Genomic DNA, 15301 nt, shown 5'->3' on the forward strand with positions numbered 1-15301 from the left:
TACTTACACCAGCACACAATCCTTTGTTCTTATTGATCCTACGATGGTTGAGCTGCAAATGCGGTCGTGCACAAGCTTTGATCCAAGCAAGGCATTAAGTTTCAGATTTTGGAAATCTGAATTTTAGTTCCACAAATTCGATCAGGATACCTGACATCGCCTGCGCAGACACCCCACTGACAGTGGAGAACCATTCTTTTTCGAGTCCTGACGCAAAAACTTTCTGCCGATCTGCTAGTCCACAATGTACGTTAATGTAGCTTTTGTTTGTGAGACGGGCACGCACGTGGTAGCTGCGCTGTGACGTAAAATGGGCATTAGCCAATGAAACGCGGCCCCTGTGGTAAAGTCCATTCTGTGCGTTTCGGTTCCATTACCAAAATAACTAGCAGAGCAGAGTTTAAAATTAACTAATCAGCCACCACTGTGTTCAGGGGAGCGCTTATTAATGATCGCAAAATAATATCAAGCCTGCAAACCTAATATCGTAACGGACTGAGGTTGCCATGGCAACGTGCGCTTAAATGAGAGAGAGAGAGAGACTGTTCAGGTTGTTTTACATTTCTCATGGCGCTTTACAGCTGCTGTAGTTTCTGAACGTTCAATAGATGACAAATTTGGACTAATTACCCCGTTCTTTGTGAGTATACGTCATTCACAACAAACGTCAAACACGGTAAATGTTTCATTAAGTATTTAGCAATCAAATGGCTTCTACCGCGATAATTATGTGAAATTAAATTAATTGTCTAATATTAAAAAAATTGCTTGGTGCTTTTGGGCTCAGAGTCTGAGAGGCTTTTCCTTTATCAAACAAATTTTTTTGCCTCTTATTTAGTAATATATATTGGAACTTTTGAAGCCTCTCTGTCCGTCTAGGACTCTGAGGTCTTCTAATCAGATGCTGCTGATGGTACCAAAACTCATTTTAAAACCCGTGGTGATAGAGAATTTCAGGCGATGGCCCCAAGGCTCTACCTCTATCAATGCGCTGCTTCGAGTCAACTGATTCATTCAAAAAAAGTCTCAAGGCTTATTTCTTCAGACTGACTTTTGGTTAATTTTGTTCACTGATTTTGGATTATTTTATTATTGATATGTTTCCATTTTTGTAAAGCACTTTGTGATTTTCATGTCTGTGAAAGGTGCTAATATAAATAGTTTGCTTGCTTACTTCACAAATATGTCTCAGTAAACTACAATCATCACTGATTGCTTTTTAGGCTGGCCAATTAAGCTGCCCACTTCTCCCAGAAATTTTTGTACAAAGCTCAAGAATGTACTTTATATTCTTGAAGATTTAAAGTACAACAGGAGTGCTTGTATTGTTACTATCTGATTTTGGGAGGGAGAGTCTCCTTCCTTCTCTGTCTTCGGGAACTCATATTCTTTGTGTTAATGACTCTGAATGGACATGGAGACAGGAAGGAAAATAATACACAGGCCTGCTGGTGTGGCTCCTCACAAGAGGAGGCACCCTCTTTGTCTCAGACTCATAATCTGCTGGTTAGTTTCCAGCAGTTTTACCACACACATCTGCGCACAGGCTGCATGATAGCTGTGTGTGAGTGAGTGTCCGGGCAGATCAGTTCTCTTCCATTTTATTTCCAGATTTAGATGACAAAAATCTTGATGTTAGGAATTAACCTTTCAAGTACAGATCTTGTGTATTTAAGTGTACTGTTCCACCCACACCACTGGGTGGAATAGACTGAAACTGATCTCAGTATTTTAGGGCTTTTACATTATAGATAAATATTGAATTCATCCTGTTTAAAACCTGTTATGCTCCTCTTAATTGCATTACACCATGTAATTGGCTTTAATCTACAAAAGAAAACACCCAAAAGGTTATGGTGTTACCTGGAGTAAATACCTGAAATGTTATTTTGATTCTTTCCACTACTTTTCAGTGCAAAGCTCCTAAGGCTAGTAGTAACTGGTATAATGGAGAAGCACTGTTGTGATGATGTTCTGAAGGCGGAGTGTCACAGCAGGAGCTTTTTAAAGCTGCATTATGTAATTTTTATTTTTTATTTATTTTTTTTTTTTTTTACATTTGTTAACAATCTTGTGAACAATCTTCATGTTAGATTGTTTCGCCACAATCTAGCCCGCCTAAACTGGTGACTATTGGAGACAGTTCAGCTGTTAATAAATCACTGCGTCTGAAATCCGCACTTGGCAGACAGTGGCTCCTATCGACAACAGACTAGCGAAACAGAGTGCGAGGAAAGGAACATCAGTCAAACGGAAATGTGGTCCCCGAAAACAGAAGAGGGAGAAGCGAAAGGGTGCATTGGCCCAGCCGTAGCCACCAATTTCGGACCACCAAAGCGGACATTTCTGGACGATGCACGCTTACTGGATAAAGTGGATTTGTTACATCTGAGACTATTTCTACAGAGATGAGGAATGTGCTGTTCTTTGTCCAACAGAAACCTGGCTAAACAAAAACATGCTGGACTCAGCCTTCCAGATGATCAATCTTCAGTTATTCTGAGCGGACCGCCACCAACGTTCGGGAAAAACACTATATCAGGAGAACACTATATCAGGGGTTGTGTTACTGAAAATTAAAGAAAATATTCCATTGTTTGTTTGTTTTTTAAAGGGTAAAAAAAAAAATTAAGCCAGCCAGTCATTTGACAGGTTATAATTCACACCCAGATATTATAGACTGCCCATGTGATTCTGCAATTTTAGGTCGCAGAGGCAACTAAAATCAGTCAGCAAAAAAAAATCCTTTCTGAATATCATTTCATGGACACTGAGCTGAATGTGTCTTGGGTTTTTGTCATTTTTCGGGAAATCAATAAGCATCCTTAAACTGACTGGCGTAATGCCTGGAGTACCGCAGCCTTTCTCGTTCCAGAGCTGCTTCCTGGTGGTGGCAAAGAGCGCTGCAAGTGTATTTCTACAGGTGAGGGGATAGACTGAACACTGTGGGCGGCTATTCTGTAGTTTATGTTTAACGTAAGTGTAGCTTTACAGACGAACTGGAAAATAAATGTTGTTTCATCTCGGTCTCAACAAATGGGTGGCAGAGCGCATCGTCACGGTACATAGCTGGTAGATGCGTTTCTATGTGTGATGAACGACTGTGTCAAATCCTGTCGCTAACATGGACATAAAAGCTATAAATGGCTGGGAGAGTTCATCTATTAAATTGACTGAAGATGAATACATAAACTAAAAGCTGGAGGATAGACGCTCTTTATAAGCTTGTTTGTGACCCTGCCTCTATTATTAAATTGAATAGAATTTCAGACTTTTGTATAAATTTTCTACCAAGTTACCTTAGAAAGTGAGCTATTATAGTTACAGATTAAGAAAAAATAATTGTTAGGGATGCGCAAATATGAAAAATTGGACTGATGTTGTTATCCAATAGTAACACTGCTGTGAGATTTACCCGTATTTTATTTTCAATTTTTTTTATCCGATTACACAATTAATTGTAGAATAATTGATAAAATACTTGATTACTAAAATATTCATTTACTGTATTTTCTGCACTATAAAGCGCATCGGATTATAAGGCGTACCTTCAATGAGTGGCCTATTTTAAAACTTTTTTCATATATAAGGTGCATAGAATAGACGCTTCAGTTTGGGTTGCCAATTTGTTCCGTACTCTATTATTACACATCCACATTTGTAAAGAAGTGGTCCCCGAATACATTATATAGTAGGCTGCCCCAGTCATTGTTTCATTCACGGTGTTGGTGTTGCAGTATTGTGCCCAACTGCTTTCTGGGTAACAGACCAACTGACACGCTGCTGCCGCAGTCTGTCTCTCTTCCCCCGCCCCTTCACCCCCTTGGCTTTAAATGTATTATCAAACTTTATTAACAAACCAGCGTTCTGACAACTATCCCAGCATGCACCGCGCACTTCTTCTACAGGGGACAATGAAGTCAGCGGCTGCTTACCGTAGTTGCTAGACCTGTTGTGGCTCAATATTGGTCCATATATAAGGCACACCGGATTATGAGGCACACTGTCGGCTTTTGAGGAAATTGAAGGTGCGCCTTATAGTGCGAAAAATACGGTACAACAGCTATACTGCACTTTTACAACTGAAGGTTACATAATTTATTGTGCTTCAAAATATCTGCTGAAAACTGATATATTAAAATGTTCTCATCCTTGCAATAATATTTTCAGCCTATGTAACAAAACTGCAGTGACCTTCATAATGGCCTTGTCCGGCACCCTCTGTGTTGGTGCTGGCTAACATATCGACTGTCCCCTCACAACACTAAGCTCAGCATTTTACAAAGTGTGTGCACTGTTTTGATGCAGAGGCTCAGTTATGGTATGTGCTGCAAATGTTGACATCACTTTCTCACACAACCCTTATGCAACTCCAGAGAGCCACAACAAAACGTTACACCTGGTGCAACACTGATATTGAAAGAAAAACGGACACATTTGGAAAAGTTCCCAAGGTTGGCAGAAGTGGTTAAATGCATCTCCTTTTGAAACCATACCTAGGTAAAGACATTTAGAAATATCAGCCATATTGTATAATATGCACTTGTCAAACATGATGATCCAAACTTTTTTGAGACATGTTTGATCTCTCAAACATGTTGTCCCCATTATGTTTTATTTATAAATTTGCTGCACTCAATTTGCGTACAATATAGCATAAAGTTACAGTTGGTACAGTTCGTGAACACCATCTTTTGACCAATTTCTTAAACTCTAAGATTAACTGATTTCTGCATACAAAAAGTGGAAGCCACATTCAAAAATAAAACTTGACTTGTAGACCTTTAGATCCATTGACATTTTAAAAAAATTTAGCAAATGCATCATGGTTTATTAAGGTGTGATGTGGAATCAGTTTTTGTGCGTGAAGTATCATCATCTTCCTAAAAACAAGTCATTTTTTTGTCCAACCTGATTTAAATGGGGGTTCAAGGATTCAAGGATTTTTTTTATTGTCAAACCACCTTGGGAGTTTGTGGTACGAAATTTGTACTGAGGTCCCAGATAAAGAAATGCACTACACAAAAAAAGAAATCATTAGAAATGTCAACGAATATCCTAATAGATATTTCTTAATATCTTAAGGTTGCCTTTTTTATATATAGTTCATGTGCCTTTGATATATAGTTCAAGTAAAGATACATTTAGGTTAATAGGGATATGCAGTTTAAAATGGTTATAGTTGTAATTATAAATGTGATTTGAGAACTGTAACAGATGTCTGCATTCCCAGTTCTGACATTCACCCTACGTTGTGGACACTTTGACAGACAGGTTTTGTCTGTTTCGTTCACCTCGCTGCTCTGAGCCTGTGGTGTATGAGCAAACAACTTCATGTTTAGAAATGTTCTGCTATTCTTCAGCCATCTGTTTGACATCGATGGAGCTAAAATTGACTTCCTTTGAGACAACTCATAGCATCATGGAAAACTGGCAGCCTGTAAACATATCCATGTTTACAGGCTGCCACATGGCCTGATGTATACACATGTTGCCCATGGAGCAGTAGGCACCAACAAACTTATTCATCTGTAACATGAAAGCATTCATGGTGGGCCCCGTTTCTAAACATTGACAGAATGGCCATGTTGGTAAGAGGAGACGTTCAGCAGCTGATAGGAGCAAAGTTATCATATACGCTCACTGCTGACAAACCTTTTGAAGCTTTCACAACGTAATTAATCAGCAAATTGGATGAAGAGGGATACTGTAATTACCGCATTTGTATTTAATGTTCTAGGTCAGGGATCAGCAACCTTTTCCATTTAAAGAGTAATTTTTTTCCCTATTTGAACTGGAGCAGCAGATCAGAGACTCTTGTACTAGGCAGTGTTGCTAATACTTGTAGCAATTCTGTTGGTGTTTTGCAGTATGAATGTATGAAAGTATGAGAGAGAGAATGTTGCATTATGTATTTCTTGTATTTGCTAGTAACTCCTAAAAAACCAAAGCACTTTATTTCTGAATACATTTTTCTCAGTTTGCACAGTTTTGCCAATTTTTCTCAAATTTTAATAAACATATGACATTACTGAAGCGCCATGATTTCTCAAACTGTTTAACTCAAAATGTATTTTAATTTAAAAGATAAATAGCACAACTTGGTTAATTTGCAGTTAAAGAAAAGCTTGCGATGGTGATTTCATCTGTAAATCACCATCGCAAGCCATCATGATTTTCAGTCGTGATAAACCCATATCTGTTTCTCATTTGTGCCTCCAAGCTTCTAACCTTCAAATACCAGTCCACTGTCATCCGTGTTTGTGTGTGGGCATCTACTGTGTGAGACTCCAGCCAACAGTTTCTGTATTAAACTCATAATCTGAGCAAGAATTATGGAACTGTAATCGATGGACTGCTTAATTGATGGTCCTACCACCTCTGCTTTGACAGATTGTCAGCATGTTCTAGTCCTTCATGATCTAATACCATCATGCCGCCTATTACTGCCTATCAATAATGCTCTTCTAGTCTATTTACAGATTTATGTTGCTCGGCAACAACGGTGCTCTCTGTTTGGAGGTGCCTCACTAATCACCTCTTTCTTTTTCAGGTCAGAGGCAAATAGTAATTTAATCCAATCTAAAAACAATCATCTATATAGTGTGTGGACAGCTTTGTCTCCATCAACAGGACTGAAAGCAGCAGTGAATCTAGCTCTGGGAGAGTGTCTGTGCAGTAAAAGAATAATGCACCAAGTGTTGAGGTTTTAAAAACAATAGACGTTTGAGACGGTGGACATGTGATCAGTCCACCCAGTCTGACAGCTGGGCAGGGGAGGTGGCGGAACAGCAATTTGAGAACCTTCGTCTGCAGTACCTTGACTCAAAACATGCAACAGTGTAATGTATTCTTCATATCAACCGCTGTGGATGGGACCGCTCTGTAAAAACATTAACACCTGCTAAACAGATAGCAAGTCAGAGACAGCATAATTAAAGGAATTATTAAAAGATGCTTCAATTTTTCAAAAATAATCTGAATTTAAATCCTTACACTTTGAACTGCACTTTTAGAAAACTAAAAGCACACAATTTCCCTCCTTTTCTCCCTCCCTCCTTCTCCAGCAATGTTTGGTTGCTGTGGGCTAGCAGTCATGAACAAACTGCTAGCCCACAATATATGATGGTAATTGTATATTATCAAAACAACCAGTTCTTCTTTCTTTGAAACATTCTGTTCCATGTTTGAAAGCATGGAGTAAAATGCTCCAGCTCCAGGCGTCAAGTAGAGAAAATACAAAGCATTTTCTCTACTTGACGCCTTAACCCTCACCGTGTTAAACCAAGTTTGCAATCATGCTGAGCTTTGGTTGTCACCCTTTGCTACTTTCCCAATCAGACACACTTCCTCAACAATGTTGTCCACAGTCTTCCCTGTGTAGCATATTTAACAGTTAAAGCAGTGTTTAAATCTCTTTTATGTATATTCATCTTTGGTCGGAGACCACAGCGCAGACAGAATTTATGTATTTCTGATTTAGGCTTAAATCTCCCATCATATCCCTCTGTGATCTTACAGATTAGACTAGTTTGTGTCATGCTGCATCTTTTGTCAAATCAAATAAAGACAAAAAAAGGTCAGATCTCTGCTTTTCTAACAACTGACAAAAATGATATGATGATACAGTTGACCTGTATTTTAAGCATCCTTAATTAAAATCAGGCCAAAAAGGGAAGTTTTCAGGTTGCATAATGACGTCAGCTACATGAACTGACCTCAGTCTTTGTCCAGCTGTTTTCAGAAAGTTGAGCCAAAAGCAAATAGGTGCAGTCGTTTTACTATTTTTATTTGAAATGGCTGTATAGTCACCGGTGTAAAGTAGGGATGTGTGATATCACATAAACCAGGGGTGCCCAAACTTTTTGAGAGCAAGATCTACTTTTTCTCTCACCAGCTGCCTAAGATCTACCTCATGGCACAAAGACATAAAATTGCAAATTAAACTCGATTGACTTATTTTATATGCAAATATACATCAGTTATTGCAGAAATAATAAAGTGACAGAAAACCTAACGCAGTTTCTTCCTCAGTGAGATTGACACTGGGAGCAGGTTAGGTATATATTTGTTCAAGGGCCGATGAAATAGGGTCTTTGCGGATTTAACAGAGGTCCAGATACAAATGCAGTAGAATCTCAAGATTCTGCAGGCTGTGTGAACATTAGTCTAAATCCTTATTTATGGTGAGAAGTCAACATAAATAAGGAAAGTACCTTTCAGTTTCTTCTGGTGAATAAGGTCGCAGATGGTCTACCTTCATTACTGCTGAAGAAACAAAATATGGTTTCAGTGATGGCGACCAACATCCAGCTATATTACTTATCAAGGGTAGTGTACATTTGGAAATATCTGAATAAGGATTTAGTAAGTAAATTCACTTTAGTTAAATAGCTGTTTTCTTGTCTTATGTAATGCATGTGCCCAAACACAAAGTAAATTTATGTACAGAGATACATGTTAATGAGCTCTTCTAGTGCTCCCCGCCACGCTGCTTCCCGCTGCTGTGTTTTGACATCAACTGATTACCTCAACATGCATTACCACGGTTGGCTGGTAGGCCACATTTCTATCGTTTCTACGGTATACCACGCATTCCTGGTGTGACGGCTCCAACCCGTCCCATCATGCACACGCGGAGGCCAGTTGGTTGGATTTTATGCCATTTACTGGAACTGAAATGAGTGGTCAGCAACACACTAATAGTGCAGTGAGCTTCCCCACTGGTCCACTAGTCACTCTACGTACTTTAACAAAACTCCAAGTTAGCCTTTGAACATAACCATCAGCACTACTCAGAAGAGAACCGAATTTGATGGTTTACCGCAGCAGAGCACTGAACAGTGTGTAGAATTTCTGGTTTCCCATCATATTTATAAGCAACCAGTAGGGGGTGCCAAAAGCCACCCATCACAGGACGATTATGAAATATATTTTAGCAAGAATTTCATCTGTATATCCAATACCCGTTACACAACGTGGTTAGACTAGTGTTAACCACGTTGGGATTCCCCGTAACCGGCTCCTAGCAGCACAAATTAGCAGACAAGTATGTGTTTGAATTAATCTGCAAATGATTAACTGTCTGAAGCCACTTAAAGGAACATAGGTTTGTGGAGTTCTCCATAGATCTGGGATTTCTTTGTATTCATCTTTCATGTATTACTATTTTTTAACAACCAAAGTAAACCCCGTAGATCGCTGTAATGTAAATGCCTCGGCCTCTCTGTGGAAGACCATTTACCTTGCTGCACTGTGGCTGCTTAGCTTTAGTACTAGAGCTCTAAAGCTTCAACACACTGTTCTCACTCTTGTTCTCTGTAAACATGTCCCAAGTTGGCTTAAAGACTGTTTTCCTGCTCCTTTAATTTTGTAACTTGTGTCACTCATTAGCTGGAGCTTTTATAGAGTTCTTTTACAACATGGTTTCAATTACTTTGGGATAACACATAGATGAGATTGCAGATGATTAAAATGAAATGGCAGAGTGTTTCATTGTTTATTAGCTGTAGACCACAAGCAATTCTCCTTTAATTTCCTGCTTTGTCCCTGGTGCCTGAGCAGACTGACTGTCTTTTGGACCATTTCCAACACAACTTGTGAAAGTAATGTATTTTCCACTTCTTGTTTCCTGCCAGTTTTGTTTCGTGTAGAATTTTACACCAAGATGTGAACTAGACCACTCTAGTTCACATTGCTAATATTTTTCATCCATGCCAAATAGTGTAAAAGACTAACTGTTCACCATGGTAAAGCTACGGAGCCTGCAATTTCTCTTACCATAACTGTAGCTGAAATAATTTGTTATATAATCTGATAGTAAGATTGCCAAATAAATGAATTGTGAAGTTGACATCCTTAAGTCCAAACAATCTAATCATATAAAATGATTGTATAAGTTAAAATATTAACTAAAACATAAATAATTTTATCTCTTATGAATACATAATAAGCTTTCAGTTAGTTGGGATGGGGGGGATGACGAACAATATTTAAATTGTTGTGCAGTAGTTTGTTGCACATACAGATATGTTTGTTTATATCCTAACATAAATGTATACATACATGTACATACACATAAGAGTGAAAGTCCTACTGTGCTAGTGCAAATGTGCTTATTTGTTTTCAGCTGTGTAGCTGACTGCAATAGACATTAGATATTCACTGTGTTCACCAGATAGAAACTATTCTTATGTTGGAGTTTTTGTTCTTCATGCTCTGTAGCACCAACTTGAGGGTAAAACTCTACCCTGTGACCAAGATGTGTTGGGTCGTTTTGCTGGTCCTAAACCTGTATAAGTCATAAATGGATGGAACGTCAATCCTGATGATAGTCAGACCTAATTGTTTGTTGCAGTTTGGATATGTCCCTATTTTGTGACTGATTCAAAGCAGTGATGTGCGGTGAGGTTCATAGCTGGTGAGACACTGACTTAATCATAATCAGATTTACAAATATAGACCCCCTGCATGTTTACATACGGAAATTTTGTGGATACGGACAACGCTGGAGGGCAAAAAGACTATTCTTTTATATGTCATCCATAGCTGCACTGACGCGGTAGAATAATTACATTGACTCAAAGAAACTTGGAAATGTAGGTATTATTAATTTAGTGCTATTCCACAGTAAAGGGAAAAACTGTTGAAGTACAACTCAAAACCACTTCTTTCTCATCCTCTGTATTGGCCAAGCTACACACAGACTTTTTGGTATTGCAACGGCTGTTTTTGCTATTTGCTATAGCACCCCCTGCCATGAGGCAAGATGACTGCCTGCCTCACCTCGAATCTGTTCTCTGCCGTTTATGATCACCCCTCAGCACACAAAACACGTTGCACACATACACACAGTTGGTGACAAAAAACACTACATTATATAAACGAGCTAAATTATGGAAAATCAGTTCATATATTAAATGTTTTTTAACCATATTATTGGTGACGTGCAGATAGGAGGAACACGCTCCCATTGAATGGCAGCCAGCACAGTTAGCAAGAGGTTGCACAATCCAAAGTGAGGCTGAGTTCCCTGCTGCCTTACAAGCTGCGCTTCCGAGCATTTTAATAGGACATTGTGAAACTTCAGCAATCGTGAAGAAAAAATAATCAAAATTGGTTAAGCGCAATGGAAAAATAAATACTTTATAGTACCAACCACAGGGTAAAAATACCAATATAAATGTTCTTGTATATTATTTTTCCATGATGATAGGTTAGGCTCTGCCTCCACCTGTTATTTGCACAGACTTTAGCAAGTTTAGCTGCAGGTGGCTCTGACTGGAACTAAAACATTCAGGATGCATGTTTTCCTCGAGGATCGACTTTGGGCACCCCTGGTCTAAGTGGATGAAGCGTAGACCCAAGTTGACTGCATCCTCTGGTGACCTGTTGACCGGAAAACCAAATTCTAGGGTGCCTGTGATGTTTTTTCAAATGTTTCAGCACTAGGCAATCAAATGTTTTCATGACCACAGACATCAAGGCAATTAACTTGTAGGCATTTAGTCCTGTGAGATGGTCTGTTTCTTGGAGTCTTTTGTTGGTGTATTTTTTGTGAACGTCAGACTTTTGTAGACTCATTATTGAGAAATTAAGCTGCATTTACCACCTATTGGTTGCCCTCTTGAACCCCGTGTTGCAATTAATGTTTTAAGTTTTGGAAAGGTAGTGGAAAGATTTTGGTGCATGAGTGCCACAGTCTCGAAACACGTGTGCAAATCTCCAACTGTCAATGGGTGGCAGGCAGCAATTGACAGTTGGTTGCTGCACTGCACAGGGCAGTGCAGCAACCCACAGAACACACTACCATGCTCGCGCGCACACACACGCACACGCACACAACCCCACACACACACACACACACTCCTGAACATTAACTTTAACTCTTGACATTAGATGTCTGTCCGTCAATTTAAAAAAAATCAAACCAAATGTCCAATCATTTCTGTACTTGCCACTTTTTTTGTTTCTATTTGACTGAAGCAAACCAGAGTGTATAGGACCATAACTTTAAAAATGAAGAATGAACCATACTGCCCCAGTACTATTATGCACAACTACTTAGTGCTGAATAATTAGTTAAAACCAGAAATTTTGTATTGCTATGGGCAGCACATGCCCCAACCTTAAAGGTCTTAGAAAGTTCATTTTTAATCTTATATTGGGGGGTGGAGGGGGACTTGTGCTGCAATTTAATTGTATTTTACATTACTCTGAGAATTTGGACAAATTTGAGTTTTACAGCAGATAGAGGGATTATTTACTATTCCACATTCTGTCTATTGCTATTCTAAGCTCTTGCACACACACAGTTTTATTTTCTTTTTCCTTTAGCTTCATATAAAAAAACTGAATTATAGCAACAGTAAATTTTTACCTAATTGCGTTACACTTTTGCGCCTTTGAGGTATGCAGTGTATGAAACTGTGTGTGTGCCAATTAAAATTCTGATTTTAGCCATCCATGTGAAGTCTGAGAGGCTCTTTACATTATCATCCTAGCTGATCCAATTACAAATGGAGGATTGTCTAGTATTACCGTTACTGGGTTAATTTACCCCAAAGGTTTTATAAGGGGAGGAGAATGAGCATACTCCTCCCCTTGGCAGCAATTCTCTGCTGCGCAGTTAAGTGTCAGCACAGTTTGTCCATTTAGACCTTCTGCTCTATTTCATGGTGGTAATCCATTGTCAAACAAAAATAACTATTTGTTGGATTACTTGATTACTGGCGGATTACTTTTATTGTGTAAATCTTTTTTTTTTTTAAGAATGCCATAGTATTACTCTGTTAGAAGGGTTATTTGTAGCACACAAAAACCTGGAGGGCATGAACACATTGTGCTAATCAATAGCAGCTGCTTGATGAAATGGCAAAATGTAAGAATGTTGAAAAAGCCAAAGTCATCCATGTCAAATACTCTGTTGTTGAAACACCACTCTGAAGCTTACTTTTTTGTTGAGAAAGCAAATTATGAACATGATCTTTAGTCACTGTGTGGTAACTGATAATGTCTAATATTTATGTCCACTCCATCCAAGTACTGCCAAGTTAGTCCTAACCTTTATTTTGTTGTTTAACAAATACTTCCCGACTTGGATCCAGACTTTCCGGTTCTTTAAGTGCCTAAAAGAAAATCTGTCCTTTTTATCTAGTTTAAATCTGCCTTATCCAGCTTTATTTACCATCAGCATACAAGTTCATTTTTAGCCAAAAAGCAGTCAAATTAATTTCAGTTTAACTGACTCGATCACAGAAAGACCATTTACATATTGGTGAAAAAATGTAGTTTGCCACCAATAACATTGCAGATATTGTCATTTGTATCTCTAGGTCTAAATCTCATTATCCATCATCTACTTCATCATCTCCCCATTTTCTGGATATTTTTATCAGACAACCTTCTAAAACTCATAATATAGTCCGCTTAACAACCTGAGAAAATAGACTAGGAGCTTCACTAACTTAACTAATTATTGCATTTATACATTGATAAATGCTGCCCTCTTCTCCACCCTCCCAAGACACATTTTCTTCTGACAGAACCTTTTTACTTTTAGCTTCGGTAACAAAACAATGGACTGTTCCAACTTCAGCTAAAATCTGTCATGCTTGTTGGGGCTTTGGTACTGGCAAACTCATTGTTGTCACTTTGTCAGCTTGAAATGCTCCTGGAAGCAAAGCTATCTAATGTATAAGGTTGGACAACGGGACAAATATATCGATCGACAGTAGAGTGAACCCTTCAATGGGGAACTTTCCTGCCGCACCTCCTACTGAGCTTAGGGAAGCCTTGTACAAGAAACTCTGTACAATTATTTTATTTTGTTGAGTAATGTGACAATATTTTTTGTTCTCAGGAGCTGTTTGAGGATGGCTTTCCTAATGGTGATGAGCTGACGCCGGCTGAAGAGGCTGCTGCTAAAGAGGCAGCAGAGCCCAAAGGAGTGGTCAAGTTTGGCTGGATTAAGGGGGTTCTGGTAAGTCACTTTAAAAATTCTGGTTTGATTCTCTTGTATCTCTTGTATCAAACCAATGCTTTTATTGTTTATAATTGATCCACTGATCTTATCTCGTAGAAAAGATCAGTGGATACATAAGTAATATAAGCATATTTAGTTGCCTAGTTTTTCTGTTGTGATTAATCAAATTGTAATAATGTTATAATAATATGACTAAAATGTTTCATCAACCGTAGCCAATTCATTAGTAGACCAGGGCTGATGCTGGTTTAATTCAACTAGAACCAGTTTATTGTTCCTCAGAAAGTAGTATTATGAGGTGGCTTCAAGCTAGCTTTCTATGATGTCTCTTCCAGGAAGCATTTGAGACTCTGTTGTTTTTCTTTTCTCTGTAGCTCCCAACCCAGAAAAAGGTTATCGTAGATGATTACAAAAACTGTTAAAATTTCAGATAATTTGTCATGTTATTCGTTATGACTAGGGGTGCACCGATTGCAGTTTTCTGGCTAATTGCCGATTACCAATCTTATTAAAAGCCTAACCTGCTGATTCCGGTTTTAGCCAATACCAATTTTTCTTTGGTTAGATTTGTTGCTCAATATAGCAAGAAAGTTGCTGAATTGGCAATTGTGGGGTGACTATTGTTGACTGTAAACACATGACCTGGCCTATCAGTCAAGCATTTCTCAGTTGAGAGTAGAGGACAGTGGTTGATTTTTAAACCTTTGCCAAAGTAGATAAGATCAACGGATAAGATCGGCTTTACATGTAAAAACTGACTAAAGGTTTTTAGGCAACACTTTATTTGACGGGGTGTGCATAAGACTGACATGACACGGTCATAAACATGAAATAACACCTGTCATGAACATGAAGGAGTCTTTATGAATGTTGAATGTTAAATGCAAAGTTGGCACTTTTAATGGACTTTCAAGGCAACTTTTAAAGCAACTTTGCATTAAAAGTGTCATTATTTACCGAATGACACATCATGACAACAGTCATAGACGTTCATAAAGACTCATTCATGTTCATGACAGGTGCTATGTCATGTTTATGACCGTGTCATGTCAGTTTTTTGCACACCCCGTCAAATAAAGTGTTACCAGTTTTTACATCTCCCAAAATTAAGAAAATCAGCTGGCCAATAAATCGGTGCACCCCTAGTTCTGACTGTCATGACATGCTGACAGCTTCAGTATCTGGACACCAGAGATGATATTCCACTGTAACTTTCATGGCTCCTCATAGGTGAATTCACAATATTTTTTTTAAATAGAAGCAGCGCTATAGATTTACTTTGAGGCAATCCCTAAAAACACATTGCTTCCTTCTGTG

At 38.5% G+C, this 15301-nt stretch overlaps 1 protein-coding gene across 4 annotated transcripts in view; it reads left to right on the top strand.

The window, feature by feature from the left end:
- The window catches only part of LOC103473108 (solute carrier family 12 member 2), an 81829-nt gene that overhangs the window by 10742 nt on the left and 55786 nt on the right, over positions 1-15301 (top strand). For all 4 annotated transcript variants that reach the window (XM_008423065.2, XM_008423068.2, XM_008423064.2 and 1 more), the window contains exon 2: positions 13862-13981. In XM_008423065.2, the coding sequence (XP_008421287.1) occupies positions 13862-13981 (120 nt within the window). The remainder of the gene's footprint in view (positions 1-13861; positions 13982-15301) is intronic.

The sequence above is a fragment of the Poecilia reticulata genome, linkage group LG12 (assembly GCF_000633615.1).
Source record: "Poecilia reticulata strain Guanapo linkage group LG12, Guppy_female_1.0+MT, whole genome shotgun sequence".
Classification (NCBI taxonomy): Eukaryota; Metazoa; Chordata; class Actinopteri; order Cyprinodontiformes; family Poeciliidae; genus Poecilia; species Poecilia reticulata.